The sequence below is a fragment of the Vulpes lagopus genome, chromosome 2, assembly GCF_018345385.1.
Source record: "Vulpes lagopus strain Blue_001 chromosome 2, ASM1834538v1, whole genome shotgun sequence".
In the NCBI taxonomy this organism is placed as follows: Eukaryota; Metazoa; Chordata; class Mammalia; order Carnivora; family Canidae; genus Vulpes; species Vulpes lagopus.
Window position 1 is genome coordinate 65645975 of NC_054825.1, and position 24844 is coordinate 65670818.

The following is a 24844-nucleotide window of genomic DNA, read 5'->3' on the forward strand; positions in this document are numbered from 1 at the left end:
AGATTCCCACCAGCAATATATGAGGGCTCCAGTTTCTCCACATCCTCACCAACATCTATTATTATCTGTCTTTGTTTTTCCTTTTTAAAGTAACCCCTTACACCCAGCATGGTGCTTGAACTCACCACCCTGAGATCATCCTAGTGGGTGTGAAGTGGTATCTCACTGTACATTTTTTCAGTAACAATTTAAAAAACCCTTTTATTTCCAAATATATAAATCCAGAAGAAGTTGTACAAATAGTGCAGAGCCCATGAATGATTCTCTCACCAGCTTCTACCAACACCCAAGGTGATAGTATTAGGAGAGAATTAGGTTTAGGTAAGTTCTGAAGGGTGGAACCTTCATAAAGGGATTAGTGTCTTATAAGAAGAGGAAGGTACTAGAGCTCTCTTTCCTCCTCATGAGAAGATACAGTAAGAAGGCAGCCATCTGCAAACCAGGGAGAGGTTTCTCCTCAGACACGGAATCTGTTGATACCATGCAAAGGGATTTGTCAGGTAGGCAGTTGGATAAAAGATTTTGAAGCTCAGAAACTGAGGGGGCCTCATGGTATACGTTTGACATGGGCTTTATACCTGTGTGGATATTGCATAAGGAACATTTAAGCTACAAAAATAGGTAAGGCCATCTATGGAGAAGAATGAGGGGAGGGCAATGTCCCGAAGCATGCCAATATCTACAGCCTGATCGGAGGGACAGATAGCAGAGAGGTAGAAGGCAGAGTGTGACAGACCATTTCCTGGAAGCCCAGAGAGACTGTCTGCCTCAAGGACAAGGAAGTAGTAACTGTCCAATGCCATCAAGAGGACAAGAAAGATGAATACCAGAACAAACAGACAAAAAGTCTGTTCTGTTTGGCAATTTGAAAGCATTTGATCACTTTTTATAAAAAGATTTATATATTTGTTTGAGAGAGAGAGTGCATGTGTGAAAGCTGGGTGGGGGGCTGGAGAGGAGGTGGAGGGGCAGAAAGAGAGAGAGAGAGAGAGAGAGAGAGAGAGAGAGAGAGAGGAGACAGTATCTCAAGCAGAGTCCCGCTAAGCCCAGAGATGTGTGGCTCCATCTGAGGCCCTGAGCTCATGACCTGAGCCCAAACCAAGTCCCCCGCTTCACTGACTGCACCACCCAGGCGCCCTGTGTTTAACCACTTGTTAATTATTCCCTCTCCACAGAAGTCTTTAGTGAGAGGTGAAAGGTTTATGCCGCTGGAGAGAAATCAGAGCATGCATTTGATCACATTTTTGTCAGAAAGAAGCTCCAGGAGTCGTGTTGCCCTCCTCATGGTGGTGTCTGCGCCCCTCTGTCTCTCACACATGCACACACAAGCACCCTTTCAAGTGCCAAAAGCCATGAAGCCTGGGTGATGTTTCCATTTTTATTCTTTTTTGCTTACCTGTGTTTTCTCATCTCTCTACAACAGTGACTATTATGTGGTAATTTAAAAAACTCCACTGTGCTAGGCGATAATATCTGCGTGTCCCCGAGCACCGGGCGGCCAGCAGGCCAGCATCTCCCTACCGCCTGCTCTTCCCTCCCTGCTGCTGAGAGAGAAGCAGTAGCAGGGATAATACCGGTAGTTTGTGCCTCTTATTCTGCACCCCGTTGGCTTTGTTCTGGGCTACGGAGCTGGCGCTTGTCCGTCCGAGGAGGGGGCTCTCCGGTCTGAGTCCTGGGCGGAAAGGCTGTTGCAGGTTTGGGTTGCTACGTGCCCTGTTTAACCTACAAGTGCCTTTTATCCCGGGTCTCCAGACCAGAATTGGGGGGGAAAGGGGTGGAGTTCATTAAGCCTAGAGGAAGGGCCTTCGAAGGGTGGAGCTAAGGTGGAAGAAGGGAAAACCCTTTAAATAAAGGGCCCACACTGGCCGCCCAGGAGTACCTCCTCCACCTCCTCCCACCGTCAGCGAGAAGGAGCCCCGCAGCCCCAGGAGATGATGGAGCCCGAGGAGTACAGAGAGAGAGGTGAGCGACGGGCCCCCCGTGGCTCTGCAGGACCTGGGGCTGGGGGTCTGCCCTTCCACTGGGGGGGGGGGGGCGTCATTTAACCGGCGTGTCAGGATTGCCCGCCCTCCTGAGAGTTGGTTCGCACAGAATTTTCCCTGAGAAAGGCACGTCGAACCAGAATCGAAGACTTTCTCAAGCTCTCCTTCACTCACCCTCTCCCTCTCATCCGCCCACTGTCCCGTGACCCCCACTTCCCATCCCTTTTCTCACGAATGGAGGGTTCGGATGCCTGGTCCACGCAATGCCAAAATATTGCCTCATATTCTGAGGCAGGGAAAAGCACATTTCCCTGAGCATTCTGTAGTCACCGCAAAAATCCTTTCGTTCACGTTCACTTCTCCGGGTGTGCATCTGCCGGCCCTGTTCCTTTACTTAGTCCTTCATTTCATAAATACTTAGTGAGCAGCTACTAGGTCTCAAGCCTCGTGCAATGAGAAAAACCAAACGGTTAGGCTGTTTTCAGGCGCGGCTCCTTAAGAGAGGCAGATGGTAGTTGCTTCTGATTTTTTGCTCTGTGACTTTTTTGTATCCCCATGCCCCCTGGTAAGGTATGTGACCTAAAATTTCTTTGCTGTGAGGTATTGTCCCATGTTAAATCCAATTTTTTCTCTCTCCTCCCCCTGGATATAACTCACTAAGTAGCTGGCAGCCTTGACACGCAAGCGTGAACTGGTTAATCCCAGTGCTTCCCAAGAGCCCTGAGCAGCTTCCCGTGGACATTTATCCTGTGTGCAGAACACAAACACATTTCATATTGGCCCTGGACAAGTGCGGGGCTGGGTCAGGCCCTCGGAGCTCTGCTGGGTGCTGCTGCAGTCCAGAGATGCATCAGCTGTGGGAGGGTTGGAGCAGAGAGAAGGATGTGGAAATCTCTCTTTGTCTCTTTTGCAATCTTTTTCTAGGATTGGTCCTGCTCATGAAAATCTTGCATGAGCTGGTGCCGAGGCTAGAAATCAGCTTCCTTCTCCTTTTCTTTATTTTATCTTATTTTATTTTTACAGGGGGAAGAAGCCTAAGGGGTACTAAGGAGGGATTATAAGTTATTGAGAGAGACAGAGAGGGAGAATGAACACCCAGACCCAGAGAGGGAGAGAAGCAAAGAGAGAGAGTCAGAGGGAGCAAGAGACAGAGCCACTGAGGGCTGAGACCCTGTCCTGGAGACATGAAAGGGGAGAAAAAAATAAAGAACTTAAAGTTGCTTCAGAGTATTTGAGTCGGCTATTTTTCTTCCTTATTCATTTGTTCATTCATTTGGGTTTTTCTTTTTCTTCCTTCTCCTCCTCCTCCTCCTCCTTCTCCTCCTTCTCCCCCTTCTCCTCCTCCTCCTCCTCCTTCTTCTTTTCTTCTTCTTCTTCTTCTTCTTCTTCTTCTTCTTCTTCTTGAGCATCTAAGAAATATCCGAAGCATTGAGGTGTTGGTGCAAACAGGGAGAGAGATTGAGTAATTAAGACCTGATTTTGCATATTCCTGAAACTAATATTACACTATATGTTAACTAACAAGAACTTAAATAAAAATGGGACACAAACAAACAAAAATACGTGGTCTTGCATTTTCCTAAGACTTCCGGCTAGTGCAGGGCTTGTAGTCTAAGTCTATGGTTGTGCTTTAGGGATGACATGAACCTCAGAAATTTTACATCATTTTTTTAAAAGATTTTATTTATTTATTCATGAGAGACACATAGAGAGAGGCAGAGACACAGGCAGAGGGAGAAGCAGGCTCCCCTTGGGACTTGATTCCAGGACACCAGGATCATGACCTGAGCCAAAGGCAGATGCTCAACCACTGAGCCACCCAGGTGCCACCTACACCATTTTTCTGTGTGTGTGCAAATTCATAGTTTTCTTAAAGAAACCCATTGGTCCAAAAGTGAGAAATTACTGGTCCAGTGGGAATAGTGAACAAGTAGATTTTTCAACTGGTATCAGAACCTGGCACAGGCACTTGCCATCTGTGTCAACAAACAGTACAGGGTGTGTGTGTGTGTGTGTGTGTGTGTGTGTGTGTGTATCAATTTTTGGATAGAAAGTGCCACAGAGTTTCTAGTAAACCTGTAAGGTAGTGACTTAATTAGATGTTCTGTTTTTGAGAAGAAAAGAAAGGCAGGAGAGATAATCAAGGTTGATATGGGTAAGGGAAAGGGGAGGAACAATTAGTATTTCACTTTGGTGCTTGAGTTTTATACTTCATGAGTTTCCATCTTGTTCATTTGTTCGCTCACACACTCCTTCCAGTGGTCATTCATTCCCTCACTTATTTTTTCATTTATTTAAAAAATATTTATTTATTCATTTGAGGGAGAGAGAAGGAGCCAGGAGGTGGGGGTGGGGTGGGGTGGAAGTTGGGATGGAGAGAGGGAGAAAGAGTTCCAAGCAGATTGTGCTGAGTTTGGAGCCTGATTCAGGGCTTGATCCCATGACCCTGAGATCACTACCTGAGTTGAAACCAAGAGTTGGTGGCCTGACTGGCACCCCCTCCCTTCTTTTTTTTAGCAGGGAGGCACCCTGCTGTGTGGCCTGTGGCACCCCCCACACCCACTTTTTTTTTTAACTCTTAAAAACAAAAATTTTATTACAAGCAGGAACAAAGAATACTGGCTTAAATAAAAGTCAGGTGGGAGTTCCCTCCTCTAGGCAGCTCCCTCCTGACTTCCCAGTACCACTGCAGCATGGCCCAGGGGCCTGTCACCAGGGCAGAGCTGCTTCTCCCAGAGGGGACCTTCCATGGCTGCCATTTCTCAGCTGCCTGTGACCCACTACCCTCTGCAGCAAGGAAAGGCAAGACGCGAGGACTTCCTAGTCACTTGCCAAGGGCTTCAGCCCACTTCAAGGGCCAAGGACAATTTCCTATCTATTTTGACAAGAAGCTAGAGTTTCCAGCAGAGAAGGGACATCCTTTGAGTTTGGGCCCAGATGTAGGCCAACAACCTTCATTTGCCTCTTGGCCCACCCTGCACCTTCCTCTCTTTTCTCTGGATGGAGTCCTTGGTTGGCAGAGACTCCCTGTCCTCTAGCCACTGGCATTAGGTCCCATACTCAGAGCCCAGAGGAGGGAGCTTGGCTTGCAGAATGGCAGTTGCTCCCACAGCCATTACCCCATCCACCACGCCCAGCTTCAGCCTGTCTGGGCAGGTCCTGGGCTTCCTGATGTCCAAGGAGGAAGGAAAGATAGGAGGACGGGGTGTGGGGGGGTGGGCAAGAAGAAATAAGGGTCAAACTCATGACCCTGAGATCAAAAGTCACATACTCTATTGACTGAGCCAGCCAGGCACCCTCACCCTCACCCTCACTTATTTTTAAATGCTGAAGACAAGGCTGATGCTAGGGATCAGACCTTCTCCCCATTAGCCCACGAATCCCTGTCCTTCACCAAGTATCTTGGCCCTCACCTGAGGGGGTTGGGCACGAATTGGCCTGGCCCAATTGGGGGACCTGAGGCTGGTGTCTCCTCCTCCCTTGTAGGAAAAGAGATGGTGGATTACATCTGCCAGTACCTGAGCACCGTGCGGGAGCGGCGCGTGACTCCGGATGTGCGGCCTGGTTACCTGCGAGCCCAGCTGCCTGAGAGTGCTCCCGAGGAACCCGACAGCTGGGACAGCATCTTTGGGGACATTGAGCGAATCATCATGCCTGGGGTGAGATACTTGTCACCACAAGGGTGATTCTGGATTTCAGAGCATAGGAGGGTGGGCAGTGCCTGAAGAGAAGCCTGCCTTGGGTAAGCCTGCCACTCGGGTACGTAGCCTGTCTTGTGGGCACGTAGAAGGCCAGGACTTTGAAATTAGGTTTCTGATGCCGGGGCTGCCCTGTAGTGCCAGGTGGAGGGCGGAGGGAGCCAGCGCCAGGATCTAGTCTGACAGATGTATGGAAATCTAATGGGATGAGATGAGAATGAAAATTGGGTCTGAGGGGAAAGGCCAATGTGGAGAGCATGACAGAGAGGAGGCTGGAGACAGTCCCTGAAGCCCCAGCCAGGCAGAGCCAGGGACTCTCCTGCAGAATGCTGAGACTCACTGAAGGGAAAAAAGGTGGCTAAGAACACACCCAATCCCTGAGGGTACCCTGACTGTCACTGTAGAGAGGCCCGGGGAGTTGAGTGAGGCCCCGTCAGCCCCCTCCTTTCCCCTCCATGAGGTGGGAATCGTGTCCTTTGCTACCCAGCGGAGGTCTCATGATTGAGCTGCTTTTCAGGAGTAGAAAGGAACTTTCCCTGAATCATCTATACTTCCAGTGATGGAGAGCACAGCCTGGTGACTGCACTGGCAGGGCTGGCAACCAGACAGAGGCTGGCTGGTGCTTGAGCTGGAGCCCGACTCCATGGGCTGTGACACTGTCCCTGGCTGCCAAGGGCAAGGAGCTGTGTCAGGGTGCTCATGCTAAAAGTGCGCAGTCTTCCTCCCACAAAAGGGCTACTTTGTACCAAGCTCCAGGCCATGTACCAGGCACTAGCTGGGCCACATTACAGGTTAGCTTGTTTTCTCCTACAGTGATCCTACAATCCCCAGTTTTACAAACGAGGAAACTGAGGCTCAGGGAGGTTAATTGTTTTCTCAAAGTTACAGAATTTGTGGCTGGCAGATCCAAGATTTTAAGCCCGGGCCAGTCTTATTCCCACACTGCAGACTCCACGAGTGTGTGACTGAGTGCTCCAGCCTGAGTCTGTGCACCCAGGCACCACCCTTCAGCGGGACCCCAACACACAGGGCTGTCCTCTTCACTCTCTCTGCTAGGGGCATTGGTGTCCCAAACCACGTGTGTCCAGAAACTTTCCGAGACTGACTTGAGATTTGCTTCTATCATCCCCTAAATGCTTTAGATGGGACAGAAATATGCCTGGAAGCAAAAATGACAAATTATCCAAACTCAGAATAAGTTGGCACAAACTTATTGGTTGGCAAGTTTGTACAAAGCCAATTGCTCATCTCTCTCTGACCACTCAGCCTATTTCATAAGCATCTTTTGAAAATTTCCATATCGTAAAGCTTTACCAGGGAGCTAGCTCCCCGATAAGATTATCTCATGGATTTCATTCTGTAAAATGTAATCTGCTGAGGGGCCAACTGTAATTTGGTAGTGAGACTGAGCAACGGTCAGAGGAGGCGGAAATGAGCTGATTTGCTGGATTGCAATTCCAGCAGTTGCTGGGGGTGTGGTGAGAGAGGCTCATTTCTGGAACGAGAGGTCTGTCTGTTTTTGATAAGGGTTCCTTTGGCTTATCTTATCAGATTTATCTTGCAAGAACAGATAATTGCCTCTTGATAGGGTTAGGAGATGGAAGCCCTTTTCTGGGGTTTCCAAAATACTGTTACTAAGGGCACCGATAATGAGGACCCAGTCTTCTAACTCATCTTAGAGGTTGTCCCAGCCTCTGAGAGACAGCTTGAAAGCACTTGGCCCTTGGCTTTCTTATGTTGATCAGCACCTCACTGAAGACTGGATTGATTTTTCCCTTCCTGCCTTCTCCTAGACACAAGAGAATAACTACCCTGCTGCTTTAATTCCAACTCTGGTTAGAAAAACCTCCTCTGCTCCTTATGGGGGAGTGAGAGCAGCACCAGGAGAGAAGGCAGGGCGCCCATCCTGCTTAGGAGCTTGGGCCCTGGGGTCAGACAGCCCCGGGTTTCTGTCTTGGCACTGTCATCTGTCCCTGTGAGGTGTGTGTGATCCTGGGGCTGCTGCTTCACACTAGCCAGCCCTGATTCTCGTCTGTAAACAGACAGGGGTAATGGGAGAACCTATCTCACAGGGGTGCTGTGAGAATTAAGTAAGATGAAGCACGGGAACAGGGGGGATATTCTTGTTACCTTCCACACATTTTGCCTGGCGAAAAGCAGAAGAAGAGGTCTGATTATCTAAGAGTCAAGTCGGGATATATGATGTATCTACCACCATGTGATTAATTGACCATTAACATTAGTGCTTTACATTTTGCAAATTTCCTCCCAGACCAACCCACGTGACAGCCCTAGGAAACAGGATTTGTTTTATGCTGGGAAACTGAGGTTAAGAAAGGTGCAGAGGAGTATCCTGTTTTCATGGGTTCCTAATCATATATACATTTTGAGATCCCCTGTAAGAAAATAAAATTAAGTATGGTTCTCAAAAAAGACCCCTCCAAACATGGGACCTTGGAGTTTAAGTTCAGTGGCTTCGCAATAAACCTACAAAGTCACACAGCTGGTTAGGGACAGAGGTAGGACTGGAACCTGTCTTTGCAATTGAATTATATGCTCCTTCTATCACATACACTGTCTAGGACACTGTCCTTGCTGGTGAGGGAATAAAAGAATTTCTGCACCCTAAATATTGGTACACTAGGGTATTGACTAATGAGTTTTCAGTAGGGTGGGACATCTAGAATGAGAGTGTTCCCTGGATTCAGGGAAAGGACCAAAGGGGGCTGGGGAGCTGAGAACATGTTTGTGGAAGAAATGAGTATTTAGTAGCTTTCTAGGAATTAGCAGGTTTTGGAAGGTCCTGTCAGGAGACACAGCGTTGCTCAAAAACATGAATGCAGAAATGGACAGGGCATCTTCATCAATAGAAAAATGAAACCAGATTAGATAATTAGGCCAGTGAGCCTGTTAGAGCGGGGCCCTGTCCATTCCCCTTGCTCCTGCCTATGTCCCGTTCTTCAGTCTGAGTGTGGGCTCAGGGGTTAACTTGGAGGTAAGGGTTTGCCCTTGGCCTTGGACTGGCACTCCTCCTGTCCTTTTCTCTCCTTTCTTCATGTTCTCTGGGAAATGAAGGACAGCTTTGAATCCATTCTCACTCACCCTTTGCAGGAGCTGTGTGCCCAGAGAGCTCAGCGACCCATAAAACAAAGGATGCTTTTTGCAAGAAACTGGATGGGACAAGCAGCCTCTTCTTCTGGAGCTCATAGGCTCCTCTTCCTTTTATTTCTGGGCGGGGTGGAATTAGGGGATGAGCATTGGAGACTAATGTGAACACTATCCAGAATTTACAACCCTAATTACTATACCAATTTTCATTTTGCATATTCCCTTCTGGTCTTTGCATATGTAGAAATGCTCCACTGATGAAGCAGCTTAGGATATGAGAAATGTAGGTGGCAAAAACGCCATGAATATGTTTTACTTTTATGGAGTTGTGTCATTTACTTGACTCTCTTAAAAGCGTCAGCCCATCTCTAGAATGGGTGCCTCCCCTTGCCAGGAAGAGTCTCTGGTAGAGGAAAGACTCCCAGACATGCTTCCTGGTGCCATACATGGACATGCTCTGCCTTTAGGTGGTACACTGGCAAAGCCCCCACATGCACGCCTACTACCCAGCCCTCACCTCTTGGCCATCACTGCTGGGAGACATGCTGGCAGATGCCATCAACTGCTTGGGATTCACCTGGGTGAGTAGCAATGGATGTAACTGTAACCAGTGGCAACTGGGGGATGTAGCAGAAAGTGACATCCTGGGGCAGGCATATTTTGTCCTAATCTCTGAATGGGATTCTAAGTTAACTATTAACAATGGCTACATTCTTTGAGCTTGAACGTTATAGAAATTATCTCATTTTATCCTTTAACACTATGGAATCATGAGTATTGGCCCATTTAGTAGATAAAGAAATTGAGGCTTAGGTAATCTGTCTCCCTAGGATCACTCAACTCACAGAGACACAGATGACATTTGGACTGAGATCTGGTTATTGCTACAGTTTGTGATCCTAACTAAGCACTTTCATACCTATGGGTACAACTTCCCCCGTGTTCTTGTCTGTGAGGGGTTAGGGATATATCCTCAGACTTCACTTAATATAACACCCTAAGAACCGACCTACCTTGAATTGTGCCACAAGCCTCCTAAAACAGCTTTATATTTTAAGCCCAAACTGTATAGGTTGTGTTGGGGATAGGGGTGGTGGGGTGGGGAGGAATGGGAAGGGGAAGGGGAGAGAGTTACTATCTTTTCCAGGAAGGCATGCGTTCTTTCTTAGTCCTAAAACTTGCCTTTGGCCTTCAGAATGCTGCTCAACTGGGTATTTTAGGGACTAGCGAAGCCAAATGGAAGCAATCATTAATTCCTAGGGCTGTTTCTCCATAGAATTTTGGAGTTAAGAAAGACTCCACCTCACTGAGGGTGGGGCATCAATTCAAAGCCCTACATTCATTTCCCTTTATGTCTGGGAGAGGATTGGATGGGAATGGGGCACAAAGCCTGACACAGACCCCTTCTCCAGGGGGAAGATAGGTCAGGTTCCCATTGATAGCGTAGGGATGTGGGGAGGCCTTGGGGCAGAGGCAGATGTGTTTCGGGGGCTGGCGAGTGTGGGGGCACATCTTGGTGTCCTGGGGCTGTCTGGATGAAGTTGCTTTCCCTCTTTCAGGCCTCCAGTCCTGCATGCACGGAGCTGGAGATGAACGTCATGGACTGGCTGGCAAAAATGCTGGGACTCCCAGAGTACTTCTTGCATCACCACCCTGGCAGCCAGGGAGGAGGTGTCCTGCAGGTGCCTACCTTGGCAAAGCTCCTTCCAGCTTGGGGAAGTAGTGAAAGATAAGCTGAACTCTTGCCCAGGCTATTCTCCTGTTTTCCACGGAGGTTCCCCTATGTCACCCCCTCCACCACTATCACTGCCATCATCTTTTTGCCATTAACCATCATCATCCTGACTGCCACCATGATCACTGATTCCGCCGTCAGCGCTACCGCCTCCACCATTCCCACCGCTCCCGTCACTGCTACCACCTCCACTCTTCCTTTTTTTTTTTCTTTTTTCTTTGAAAAAGATTAAGAATTCAGCACTTTATCACATTTCTAGTATTTCTCGATTCAGGTTTCTTAGTTTATAACTCAACCACTCCCCTTCCTTGTCTTACTTAACACCTTATGATAGAAGGAAAAGAGAAGGCAAGTGGAGCCTTCTCTCCCTCCCTCCTGGGTCCAGAAGACCCTTGGCAGTGAGAAAAATGAGCAACATAAATTGATTTATCTTATCCTGTAGCCCTATCATTTGGATATCTGTCAAATAGTAGTTCCTCAAAAGATTTCTTTTTTTGTTAAGATTTCTTTTTTTGTTAAGAGTTGTCAGCACAGTGGAGCTTGCTGGGTGGCTCCCATAGACCATGCACATTGCTAGGTACTTTCACATCTATAAACCCTTGAATCACGAGGGCTTGGTTCTGAGACCTTTGAGAACCCCCCTAATTCCTGAATTCTATTCTAATATGTAACTTTCCTGGTTTTATGGTCTATAAGATAGAGGTAATATTAACTAACAATATGACAACAATGTTTTCCTCCAAGAGTGGATATGAACATTAAATGGGCCTTTCTTTTTTTTTTTTAAGCCTGTTTTCAACTAGCTTCATTCTTTTATTTTTAAATTAATTAATTAATTTATTTTTGATTGGTGTTCAATTTGCCAACATATAGAATAACACCCAGTGCTCATCCCATCAGGTGCCCCCCTCAGTGCCCGTCACCCAGTCACCCCCACCCCCTGCCCATCTCCCTTTCTACCGCCCCTTGTTCGTTTCCCAGAGTTAGGAGTCTCTCATGTTCTGTCTCCCTTTCTGATATTTCCCACTCATTTTTTCTCCTTTCCCCTTTATTCAAATGGGCCCTTCTTTAAAATAAAAATAGCCACACTGTCCTGAGATGAGACCTGGAAAGTTTGCTGGGCTCATTTGCTAGCTGAGTGACTCCCTCTCCCTCTCCAGTCTGAAAATCAACACAAGGAAGGCAGATTACTGCATGCTGTGAACCTTATGGGTTGTTTGCAGATCGTTACAACCTCAGATATCATATCTGGGAGACATGTCTGTCATACATGATCTTGCTTTTCATTTAATTATCTCAAGGACTCTAAGTAAATAGGACGATTGCCAATTTTTGAGATCAGAGCACTGGAGCTCAGAGAGGTTAAAAACTTGCCCCAGTTGCACGGCTGGTAAGTGGAAGAATGAAGATTCAAACACTTGCTTGTCTATATCCAAATGGTGCTTTCTCCTATAATTCATTGGCCGTGTAAACTTGGTTCAGTCCTGTAACATCTCTGAGCATTGCTATCCTCAACTGTAGGGAGGAATCACAAGTACCTCAGAGAGGTTTTATGAGGAGCCAAGAGGTTGACAGAACGTTTTGTAAACCACAAAGAGCCATGTAGATGGAAGGTGGCACTATTATTACTATTCCACTGGCTTCCTTGTTGCAGAGTGATTTCCAGCTGCTGAATATCTAGTGGGGTCTGATTCATACCACTCCCCATTACACTGTCTGCCAGGCTTTGTAGCAGGGAGCTATCAGCTGTGGGTCACCTCAAGGGTTGAAAAGCAAGGACACCAAAGACTTCTAAGAATTCTGTGAGGTTGCTGAGGGGCCCACAGGATTCCTATAGTCATCGCCAGAACAAAATCCTATCCAGCCTTCATCTGGATATCAATATTCCCACTCTGGGAGGCAGCTGAGGGGATACTTTTCATTTTATAAATGGAAGAGTTACTGGAGGGACAATGTTAGCTCAAGGTCATAAGTGCACTTGGCAACAGAACCAAGGCTAAAGTGACCAGTCTCTCCTATAGGCCAGGACCTACTCTCTGGAATATTCCTTTAGAAGCAAATTCCATGTCCATACCTAAAGTGAAGAAATGAAAAGTTCTTTATTTTTAACAAGTTTTACATGGGGAGCAAACATATCTATAGGCAAATTTGTATCTAGCAGAGGCTGAACATTCGCTTTCTGGTCTCTGTGGCCTCTCTAATAAAAATGTGGGTATTAGGTGCAAATTTGCTTTCGTTACTTCCTTGGACAACTGGAGGAGAGGCTGGTGTCCCAGGAATGCATATTGTGAATGGAGAATGCGACATAGGTCTGTGAGTCTAGAGGAAGGACAACCCTTTAGGCAGGAGCCAGGGTAACATGCCCCAAGAACACAGGGAGAGGCCGCCACTGGTAATCCTTCTTCCACTACAGAGCACAGTCAGTGAGTCCACCTTGATCGCCTTGCTGGCAGCAAGGAAGGACAAAATCCTGGAGTTGAAAGCGTCTGAACCTGGAGCAGACGAGTCCTCCCTGAACGCCCGGCTCATTGCCTATGCCTCTGACCAGGTGAGTTGCCTGATACAGGCCAAACCTTGGCATCAGTGCTTGGCTTCTGGATTCTTAGTTCTTGAATAATTTTTTTTCTAGACGTGAGTATGCTGGAGCTCAGGGAAGTGCAAGTCTCAGAGGTCCTCTCCAGGAACCTTGGGGGAAGACACATCAAATGTTATTTTTTATTACTAAAGCCAGCTTCTGTAGTTTCTGGGGGGGGGGGGTGCTCATCCATGTGGACTCTACTAACAGGTTTCCATTGTTCTTCTAGGCTCACTCCTCAGTGGAAAAAGCTGGCTTGATTTCCCTTGTTAAGATGAAGTTTCTGCCTGTGGATGACAACTTCTCACTCCGAGGAGAAGCTCTTCAGAAAGCCATCAAGGAGGACAAGGAGCGGGGCTTGGTGCCTGTCTTTGTAAGTCAGAATGTGTTCTCAGCTTAGAATGATAGGACCTGGAAGTGAGGAAACAATTTGGGCAGAATTTACACAAGTAACATGCAGGGGAGAAAAAAAAATGGTTGTCAAATACAATGTTTTATAAATTATGCTTGATATGTTAGGAAGTAAATTTTGTGGGTCATAACCTGCATAAGAAAAAAACAAGAATGGAAAATGGCAGAGTGCATTCCTGTAGCCAGAGTAGTACCGTTTGGTGAAGCATTTATTTCAAATGCACACATGTACTAGATTGCTATATAAAATTTATTTCTTACTGTGGGTCACGGTAAAGTGTAATGGGAAATACACGCTATTCTAGTGGGGTGGGTGAGATAGATAATACCTGTGGTCAAATCTTTCTTTCAGGCTGACTGTGCCACATGAGCCCACCTTCCCCTATTAACTTCCTTTATTTTCCCTCAGGTGTGTGCAACACTGGGGACCACTGGGGTCTGTGCATTTGACTGCCTGTCAGAGCTGGGCCCCATCTGTAAGTGTCCGCCCTGTCTGGCTGAGAAGACAAGTAATGAAATTTAGAATGTTCCCTAGAGTGAGAACCTGAAACTAGCTCTCTGGCATTCATTCCCTTACCTCTCCTTGGTCAGTTCAGGGAGCTTAAGAAGAGCCACGGAAGGTCACAAGGAAGCCAGGGCACTGATTTTCCCAGCAGTGGACCAACGCTTATCTTGCATCCTCTCTAGGAGGCAACAGTGGGAGAGTCTCAGATTTTCTTGCCCTCTCACTTGTATGTCAAAATCTACTTAAAATGGGCCATATGTGAAACACAGAATAAAGGAGGCACCATGAAATATTTTCCATTCTAGGCTAAGGAAAGGAAAATAGTAGGGTCTGGGAAACCAGGGGAAAAGATATAGGCAGAGAAGAAACCCAAATGGGATTGTTTAAAATCCCAAAGCAAGAAACCCACTAGGGAAGAGAGACATCCCCTGTCTACCATTTGTGTTGGATGCCATTAACATTGCTCTCCGGCCTAGTGGGCAGTTGCTTATGTGCCAGAAACTGTGGGTTAATGCCCAGAGGGTGTTGACCCTCTGGCCAGTGAGAGAAAAAGGCCAGTTGTGACTGTGGATTTTCCCTTCAGGAGGCTCCCCTTCCCATCCATGGGCCGCCCCTCCCCCACTCCCATCTTCATGTGCCTTACCAACCCCTCCAGGCAGAGCAGGCCATTCTTTCTTCTCTTCTCTTTTTTTTTTTTTTTTTTCTTCTCTTCTCTTGAAGCCCACCAGCCACTGCACCAGGCAAGCGATGCCTTTGAGCCAGCTGGTGACAATCCTCCCCTCTCCCTGCTACCCCCCCCCCCCCCCCCCCCCCCCCCCCCCCCCCCCGTCCTGCCTCCTAGTCAAGTGACATTTGCCTCCTCAGGTGCCAGTGAGGGGCTATGGCTCCACATCGATGCTGCCTATGCAGGCACTGCCTTCTTGTGCCCGGAGTTCCGGGGCTTTCTGAAGGGCATCGAGTACGCCGATTCCTTCACCTTTAATCCTTCCAAGTGGATGATGGTGCACTTTGACTGTACTGGGTTCTGGTGAGTGTGGCAGCCAAGCTTCCGGCACCTGGCAAAGCCCTGCTTCCTTTGGAGAGGCCTCAGCCACTAATGTGTGTTTGGAAACCCACAGGGTCAAGGACAAGTACAAGCTGCAGCAGACCTTCAGTGTGAACCCTGTCTACCTCAGGCATGCCAACTCTGGCGTGGCCACTGACTTCATGGTGAGTGGCCAGAAACGGCCTCTGGGATGGGAACTTGCTGCACCTGACCCCAGAGGGTCTCCTTTATGTTGGCTCCCATCCAAAATTGGCACACTGTGAGCCCATCCCAAAATATGGTGCTCTATGCTTTCGGTTTCTAAGTATATAGACTGAAATCCAGAAAATTGTTTAAAAAGCCTAGAAAATGAGACCAACCTCTGAGGCAGTATACTCATTTCCTGAATAGATATAGCATTGCTTAATTCCCAGAGATGCTTTACCTACTGTGAGGGGATTCATTCCCTTCTGTCTCCATCCTGGATCATCTTTTCTGCTTAGTGCCCAGCAGCAGGGAAGGAATTTCCCAGAATTCCTTCAGAAATTTCACAGAATTTCCTTGGGTAGGGAAAGAGGCTTCTTTCTTGAATGGCTTTCATCTTCTGTTTCCAGGACTATGGAGGCAAGGTAGGAGGCTCCACGGGAGGGGGTGGGGCATAGGTACCCTTCCTGAGCTTCTGGACACTGCCAGGTAGTCCTGGCCTTCTCAGCTAATTGCACCTCAGACTCTTGAACCTGCCCACGTTCTCAGCCTGTACAATCTCCTGGGAAAACAAATTCTACAGATTCACCCCTCAGTTTGAAGAGGAATTTTTCCTTTAATTGTAGGGGAGACAGAGATATAAAACAGTTATATCTGCGGCCAATGGGAGACAGCAGAGCAGAGTAGCCTAGCTTGGTTTGAAATGCTACCCCAGCAGTGGGCCTTTAGGAAACTTAGTGGCCCTCTCTGAGCTGTGGCTTCCTCATCTGAAAAATGGGCACAGTGGCCCTAATTTCATCGGGTATTGTGAGGCTGAAATGGGAGCATACGCATAGATCACTTAAAGCAGTATTGGGAATGTGGCAAATGCTCAATAAATGGTAGGGGGGATATTGCTAAAAATTTCTTCTTTTAAGCTGCGGAGGTTCACTATAGCCAAGTGGTTAAGCATTGAGGTTCTAAAGCCAGATGGCCTATGTTTAAATCCTTGTTCCTCTGTTTATTAACTTGTGTGGCCCTGGTCAAATGACTTAACCTCTGTATCTTGGTTTCCTCATCTGTAAAATGAGGATGATGATAATAATATTGGCTTCTGAGGCTTGCCATGAAATTAAATGAATTAATGCAGTGAGGCAGAGAGAGCAATGCTTGATGTCTATGAGATTCAATTTGTAAAGAGATGCTTCTATCTTGTCTCCTTGGGCAATTGAAACATCTTGGCCTTTTAGTCCTAAAATAACGGCTCTGTTATCTCTTGATTGTATTGTGGTTATTCTCCCTCAGACTGGCTCACACTTCCTTTAGACTTTTGAGGTTTTTGATTAGAATTGCAGGTAGTATGCTCACAGATCCTCAAGAAGTTGAAAAATAGAATGAATAACAGTTCTTTCATCTTCTCTGCCCTGTCTGGTAGGTTTTAAGCAATTTTTTTAATTAAAAAAATTTCCATAGCATCATTCCAAGGGGCAGATCTCTTCAGGGATAATTCAAAGTTTCTTGTTTGAGTGTGAAATGGGAAATGTTACCCATTCTCCTATAAGTGCATTTGGATCATAACTTAAGAGCATTATCTTAACCTTCACCCATTTTGGATCTCGTGTTAACTTTTTGTTTGTTTGTTCACACCAGTATCTCAAGATCTTCCTGTGGTTCATTCCCATTAGTCTGGAGATTTTTATGGTGCTCTCTCTCTTCTAGATAACTTTTTACAGAAAATGTTGGATTACACTTTTCTTAGCAAAAGTCTAGAGCATTTGTCTAGGGGAACCTTATTATTTATATTTCCACATCCAGAAGGTGTTGCTTTATGCTTTTCCTTCCTCTACCTCTAATTCTATGGATTCAATTTTCAAGTCTCAAAGAAACTCCTAGAAAATGGAAGCTTCTATCTGTTGTGATCCTGAGAGTCTTCACTTCTGCTCTGACCCAAGCTCCTTTTCACCCAGGTGCCTGTAACTTTAAATTGAAGCCCAGCCTTGTTTGAGATGATCCAGAAATAAGCAGCATCCTGGGAAAGAAGACTTAGGAACTTCACCCCTGAGCCCTGGTGGGACGTAAAATCAGGGCTAGATTTCCTGACATCAGGCTCCTACTAGTGGATGGGGTATTGTTTTGCCTTTGGCAGGGTAGACCTACAAAATCGTGGAAGTACAGAGGAGACTTGGGGGATGTCTTTAGTCAAAGAAGACCATGTCACCCTTTATAAGTCCAAAATTTCTGCTCTAAGCAGAGAATATAGGCTAGCTGGGTCAGCATGGATTGGTTTTGAGATGACAAGAGAAACAACTGAGGGTACAAACAGAATGTAAAGAAATAAAAAATAAAGTAATCTCTGCTTCTTATTTTTATTTGCTGGTGAGATAAAGTAGCCAATTAACCATAACCATTTGGGAAGCAGTGTTTCTAGAGAAGGCCCCTATTATCCATTCATTATTCTCCCAGTGTCTATGTAATAATAAGGGATGGAGTTGACAGCTTTCCCTGTCACAGGGATTTTATCCTGTGTCCAGGTTTTGATGCCCTCTGCTGGTAAAGTAAGTCCCCAAGCTGGAAAACAAAGGCTTAGTACTTGACAAAGGAGAAACTTTGTCCATTCCCAAAGGGAGAGTGTCCCCAAAGGCAGAGTGCCTGGGTCAGGGAATGAGGGTGAAGGTAAGCACATTTGTGAGGATTTGGCAATCCTGTGGGTGAGTAGATAAATATCAGTGAGATAAATATTTAATTTTAGTCAACAGAAATTGGCAAACTTCCTGACATTGGAGGATCAAGAGGTCATTAGAAACCACATCGCTCATCACTGGTAACTGCCAGTGTGTTCCAAACTTTTTGGTCTGTTTTCAGATGTGCAAAACTGGTTTGAAAATATTTAGATGTATGGTGCCCACAACCTTGAACTTTAGGCCCCGTTGATCTGGTCACCTGGAACATTCAATTTCTGTGTACCAGAGGCCCAGATGTGAATGCTCTTAAAATCTGAAAGCTGGAGTCATGGCTCCTATGGGCACAAGAATGTCATGGGAATGTCACAGGAAGAAGTCAGGACAAGACAATGAGATTAAATAATGATTGTCTTGGTTCTAGGCAGAAATACTGCTACGATTTGTAGCTTACATTTTTATCATCTAAATAGCCAGTGCTTGCCGATAACTTCCTGTGAGGCTCTTTGCATTGGTTTTCTTCATGCCACTTCCCTGGGAGGTGCTGTTCCTTCTCAGTCTCATGAAGAGCCAGTGGGGTGGCGTTGTACAGTAAGTGGCTGAGCTGGAGGAGAAACCCAGGTCTGGGGGGCTGTAGCATCTTGACTACTATCCATTCTGGGGGCAATAGAAATAAAACTTTATTCTCTGCAATTTGAGGGATTTAGGTTCTTTTATTTATGTATGTATTTACTTTTTTTTTTAAAGATTTTATTTGTTTATTCATAGAGACAGAGAGAGAGAGAGAGGCAGAGACATAGGCAGAGAGAGAAGCAGGCTCCTCGTAGGGAGCCTGATGCGGGACTCGATCCCAGGACTCCAGGATCATGACCTGAGCTGAAGGCAGACGCTCAACCACTGAGCCACCCAGGCGTCCCTTAAAGCAGAATTTGAAGCAACATGTCTTCTTGGTTCAGGGTCACAGACCTGGTTTTCATTTGTCCTGTTCTTGGACAAGGGTACCTGTTGGCCACCTTCATCATGATTTGGTTATGTGACAGGGCAACCTTTGGGTAACTTGACTTGGCTTCTCCTTAGCAACAGCTTTGGAAGTCATGATGACAACGTGTATCCCCAGGGGGCAGGGCAGGCAGAGCATTTTAAAGCCAAGGAGTGTGTGAGGGAGCAGTGCCCTTGCCTCTAATCATAAGCACTATGTTCCTTTGTTCTAGCACTGGCAGATCCCTCTGAGCCGGCGGTTTCGCTCTATCAAACTCTGGTTTGTGATTCGGTCCTTTGGGGTGAAGAATCTTCAAGCACATGTCAGACATGTATGTAGTCTTGCTATGTGTCCTTGTGGGGAGAAAGGCTGGTTTCTGCCCAGGGGACCTGCAGGGTATGGCTCAGGTGTTTGGGCCTGTTTCTGGGCTCCCGGGACTTGATTATTCAGGGCAGTCATTTGTTAGCTAGAGGGACACTGAGCAGAACACTGAGGGCTACCAATTGTCTGTTCCCTTGCACAAGTGTCTAATTATTCTTTCTGTTAATCATCAAACACTGGGGAGTGATGGCCTGAGAACCTGTTTTGCAGAGAAAGAAAGGAAATAAATCAAAGGGCAGCCTGTGTGTCCAGGGTAGGAACATGTATTTCAGGAGTTATTCTGGTTATCATAGCTGCCTGAAAATTTGAGTCACTTATGGTTATGTCTGAGACATGGCTCGTCTGGCTTGGATATGTAGAGCTACCAAGTCTGGAACAAACATCTCTGCATTGTGTCAATAGGTATTACCGAAGGTCTATTCGGTACAATTTATTTTAACTTAATTCAACAACAACAACAAAATCATTGTGCTAGAAATAAGACCCAGAAATAAGTGAGACAGGCATTGTCTCTCAGTCATATTCTTCATGAAAGGGGTGGGACTTCTTCACTCAGAATTTTGCTCTCATTTCTCCAAGTGCTTGTGAGTAAGACAAAGCCATTGATAAAAATCATGGATAAATCCAAAGACATTGTCCTGTGTGTCTTTCCCCTTTCACCTTCCTTTTAGGGAATTTCTTCTTCATTAAATAAACACAAAACCAAGTGAAATTGTTGAGCCAGCCTATGACTTGCTTACTGTTAGTAATTTTACATTTGTAATAAACATCAAAGTATTTGTCAACCCCATGTTTATTAATGAGTGGCTGTCACCTAGCATGTAGGGGGAGACATTAGGGACTTTGTGCTCTCTCTAGATCCTTAGACTCAAGATTGGAGGTCGTGGCTGGGGAATAAGACAGTGGAAGTTACAAGTCACCAGGAAAGCTCTTTTGCTTACAATTTAGGACTGGATATTCTGTGTGTAGATTCTGGCTAACTCCCCTAATGCTCCTCTTGGAATTCAAAGCTCTGAATTCCCATCAGTCCCCCCACTACCTACACTGGGCCTATACTTCTGGGCCTGGCTTTCAACTACCTGGCCATCAGCCTTTATTTTATCTCAGGCTTCTTACTGATTCATTATAGCTGTATCCCCAGTCTGTCTCTGCACCCTCACCTGTGCTTTGCCCTTCTGGATTGCTTTCTCTTTTCCAAATGTTGTTAAAGAATTATGTTTTGTTCCTCCCAGGAGATTCCCTGACTATTCTATCTGCCCTCATCACTGCTAACTTGGCATTCCTAAGATCACCTGCTCAAGCACACATACAACAATGAGCTCACAGGTTACCAATGTCTCACAACAGTAAGGAGTAGAACCAAAACAGAGTTGTTGTAAGTTAATGTTATTTCTTCAACTTGAGTGAGATCATAATTATTACTTGCATAGTGTCTTAAATTTTAAAAATACCTTATAGTGTTTCATTAGAGTCTTACCACCATGCTTGGGGTGGCCACCCTGATGGCCCCACACTATAAGCAAGACTCAGAGATGGTAATTGCACTGCTCAAGAGTGGAGGGCCTTGTCTCTTCACAATTTTAGGCTATCTTCTACTATGTGAGCTCTTGAAGTTTATATAAAACCAAGATTTGTATCTCTCTGTAATATAGTAATGCTTTAGAAAATGGAATCTGGGTTTGATTTTTCTGTTCTACCCTTTACTATTTGGTGACCTTGGACAAATTACTTAAAATTTCTGTGTTTGGCTTCCTAATTTATAAGATGGGAGAATGATAATACCTCTCAAAGGTTAATCATGATAATTCCATGAGATAATACATATAAAGCCTTAGTACAGGGCCTAATACTCATCTAAATACTTAATGAATATTTTTCTTTCATTTCCTCCTCCTTCTTCTTTTTCCTCTTCCTCCCCCATTCCACTCCTCCGTTTTTCCCTTCTTTTAATGATAACAGATCACTAAAGCCTTAGTACAGGGCCTAATACTCATCTAAATACTTAATGAATATTTTTCTTTCATTTCCTCCTCCTCCTTCTTTTTCCTCTTCCTCCCCCATTCCACTCTTCCATTTTTCCCTTCTTTTAATGATAACAGATCACTATAATCATCAACATATCATCATAAATCATTTCCTATCACCTACAATCACCTTTCTGTAAAAGACAACTGTTTTTGGCTTTGTGGGCCATACTATTTCTGTTGCAACTATTCAACTCTGACATTGGTGCATAAAAGCCACCATAAACAGTATATAAACAAATGAGCATGGCTATGGTCCAGGAAAGTGCTATATTTGGCCTTAATTTTTTGCCCACCCTCCACTTAGATTGGTTCAGGGCACTGGTAGCAGCAATGCTTTCATCACCCATAGAGGTGGTTTCTGGTGGCAGGGATGCTGAGCCAGTTCCCCTTTCCCCTGACCCCATGCTTCTACCTTGTCACAATCAGTTTCCATTGTAGGAAGGAGAAGAGCATGGTGGGAGGAGCATGCACTTGGTGACTGGGAGACCTGCATTCTGCCATTGGTACCTTGAGGAAGCCACTTTCCTTTAGCCCCTCTTAGAAAATGAGGAGTTTAAGTAAGAGGGAAGAAACAAGAGTGTGGCATGAACCTGGGGAAGCAAAAGAAAGCAAGAGAGTATGTGACCATGAAGGGAATGCTGTCTCTGAGATCAGAGGCTTAAAGAGAAGGATTGGATTAAAACCTAAAAAGAAAAAAAAGGAAGATCCCAGGGCACTCAAAGAAAGAGAAGTCCCCCAACATCCTTCCTGCTTATTCTCCTGGTCTAACACACAGCTGGCTCCACCTTTCCACATCCTGGTTGATACCAAATTTATCAACTTTTCCATTAAAACCAAACTTGACTTAGTATAGTCAGTGATGGCCTGTCTGTATGGCCTTTATATAACTGACTGTGTAATGGCTGAAATGGAGAAACTGGGGCAAAACTGATGTGATTAACTAAATCCTTTGAGTTCTCTTGAAATTGAGTATCAAGTCTGAGAACCAGGAGATTCAAAGAGAACTGGGTAATAGCAATTACTTAGCAGATACTTTATTGAGATCCCTCTGGGTGCTTGAAGAAACTTTTTAGAAATGAAAGAAAAGTTAAGTCCTGTCTTTGTTTAGTTAATAATCTTAGGTTTTTAGAAAAAGAAAATTTAAAAAGTGACAGAAACTTCAGTGAGAGATTAATATGGTACAAAGCTTTACATTTTTTTATTGTGGTAAAATATCCATAACACAAAATTTACCACTTTACCATTTTTAAGTGTACATTTCAGTGACATTAAGTGTGCTCCCAATATGTGCAACCAGGATTATTATTTCCAGAACTTTTCTTGTCATCCCAAACAGAAATTCTGTACTTGTTAAACTGGTGCAAGAGTTTTCTATGATGTTTGTGGGGAGGATATGTAAAAAATATATTCTATGTCGAATGTAAAGAAAGAGAAGAGGTAATGAAACAGCATTTGAGGGATAAGATGTGAAAGGGTTTGAGAAGCAAGGGAAAGATGTAGGCTTAGGATAAAGACAGTGCTGTTGACAGCCCACATGGGCCTCTACATACAGTAAAAGGACGGATCTCTTCCTCTGGGCAGATCCAGCCTGTACCCAGTACCTGGCTAGGAATGCAGAGAATGGGCTTGGCCCTTGCTTGCCACCTCAACCAGTCGAAAATCTGTGAAGCCAGGATATGAGGCCAGATTGCATTGATTACAAAGCACATGCCTTCTGGCTCTGGGCTGAAGGCCCAGAAAAAGGGCCCTCAGAAATGCGTTCTTGAGGTGGATCTGATGTAACAAGCAATAGGACATTGCTCATTGGAGGTTTCACAGCTTGGAATATGAGCTAAATCAAATGGAGAAGAAAATCAGGCAGGAGCCATTCAGAACTCTGTGGTTCAAAGGTGCCGTTGGTTCAAATCCATTTAGTGGTATGAAACTTTATTCAGAATTGTCCATTGCCTGATTATTAATCTGTTTTCTCTATATTTACAATTTTAGGGCACTGAAATGGCAAAATACTTTGAGTCTCTGGTCAGAAATGACCCTTTCTTTGAAATTCCTGCCAAGAGGCACCTAGGCCTTGTGGTTTTTCGTCTAAAGGTAACGCCATCTTCCATGGCTTATGATTACATTATTTGTTTGTTGTTCAGCCTTTTGGATATAGAAATACTAGGCTTCTGGGGGATATTTAGAGGGGATGTGACACAGACATCACTTCTCTTTATTCTTCAAACAGGGTCCTAATTGTCTCACAGAAAGTGTATTAAAGGAATTAGCTAAAGCTGGCCATCTCTTCCTCATCCCGGCCACTATCCAGGACAAACTGATCATCCGTTTCACTGTGACATCCCAGTTCACCACCAGAGATGACATCCTGAGAGACTGGAATCTCATTCGAGATGCTGCTACTCTCATCCTGAGTCAGCACTGTACTTCCCAACCCAGCCCTCAGGTTGGGAATCTCATCCCCCAAACCACCGGCCCCAGAGCCTTGGCTAATGGAATGTCCCTTCAGTCTGTCAATGGGGCAGGATATGACCCAGCCCAGGCCAGGAAGATCATCAAGCAACCTCAACGTATGGGAGCCAGCCCTATGAGAAGGGACGACAGCTGCCATCTTGAAACCCTGCTGGACCCACTTGATGATGACTGCTTTTCAGAAGAGACCCCAGATGTCACCAAGCACAAGCTGTCCTCCTTCCTGTTCAATTATTTGTCCGTGCAAAATAAGAAGAAGGCAGTGCGTTCCTTCAGTTGCAACAGCATGCCTGTGAGTGCTCAGAAGCCACTGCCCACAGATGGCTCTGTGAAGAATGGTGGCTCCTCCAGGGCCAGAATCTTCTCTAGGTTTCCAGAAGAGATGATGATGCTAAAGAAAAGTGCCTTCAAAAAACTAATCAAGTTTTACAGCGTCCCAAGCTTTCCCGAATGTAGCTCTCAGTGTGGGCTCCAGCTGCCCTGTTGCCCTCTGCAGGCCATGGTTTAGACCAGGGTTTCCACACAAGAATATGATTCAGGGAGTTGCTGAACCCCTCAAAATTGTATGTTGAATTTGTGTGTGCTTACGTGTATGTGCATGTTTTCTTAAGAGAGAGCCCATCATTTTATCAGATTCTCATGATAGATACAGAGGGGAGTTTAAGCCAGCATGGTACAGAAGGTCCCAGCAATCTGGTCAGAAAGAAAGGACCCAAGGTGGCATACCGACAGGCAGCTTCTGTGGTTCAGCTTGTGGTGTGAAATATAATGTAGAAATAAATTGTACTTGTCCCTGAAAAAATATCCTGTGTGTCTTAATTGACCACTGAAACATTGATTAACCTGTCAGAACATATCCTAGAGCCCAAATGTATGTACTTATGAATTCTACTTTTCAGGATATTGAAGATGTGGATTTCACTGTAAAAAAAATGACTTTGGAGGAGCCCTTGGTATGAGAAAAGCAGGCAGTCTGAGTCAGGCACTGTGACTATTGTTTATAAATGAGGAGACTGAGGGCCAGGTCACAAAAGCTTGGAAGTGGGCAGAGCCAGGTCTGCTTGTCTTCAGTGAAGCCTGTGCTGTTTCCAC

General features: G+C 45.6%; 1 protein-coding gene across 1 annotated transcript; it reads left to right on the forward strand.

Moving 5' to 3' along the window:
• The first annotated feature begins 1833 nt into the window (after positions 1 to 1833).
• Positions 1834 to 24554, forward strand: HDC (histidine decarboxylase). The gene is made up of 12 exons (XM_041732584.1): positions 1834 to 1962; positions 5469 to 5641; positions 9256 to 9369; positions 10348 to 10470; positions 12937 to 13071; positions 13328 to 13471; positions 13919 to 13985; positions 14879 to 15041; positions 15133 to 15223; positions 19111 to 19209; positions 23273 to 23374; positions 23511 to 24554. The coding sequence occupies exons 1-12, from the start codon at positions 1932 to 1934 to the stop codon at positions 24258 to 24260; spliced, it is 1992 nt and encodes a 663-aa protein (XP_041588518.1). The 5' UTR covers positions 1834 to 1931; the 3' UTR covers positions 24261 to 24554.
• The last annotated feature ends 290 nt before the right edge of the window (positions 24555 to 24844 follow it).

What these genes read in the sequence shown, in the direction of transcription:
- HDC (XM_041732584.1), top strand. Translation starts at nt 1,932, where the DNA reads ATGATGGAGCCCGAGGAGTACAGAGAGAGAG. An exon ending in CGAGGAGTACAGAGAGAGAG is followed by an intron (nt 1,963 to 5,468) that starts GTGAGCGACGGG and finishes CCTCCCTTGTAG; the next exon opens with GAAAAGAGATGGTGGATTAC. An exon ending in AGCGAATCATCATGCCTGGG is followed by an intron (nt 5,642 to 9,255) that starts GTGAGATACTTG and finishes CTCTGCCTTTAG; the next exon opens with GTGGTACACTGGCAAAGCCC.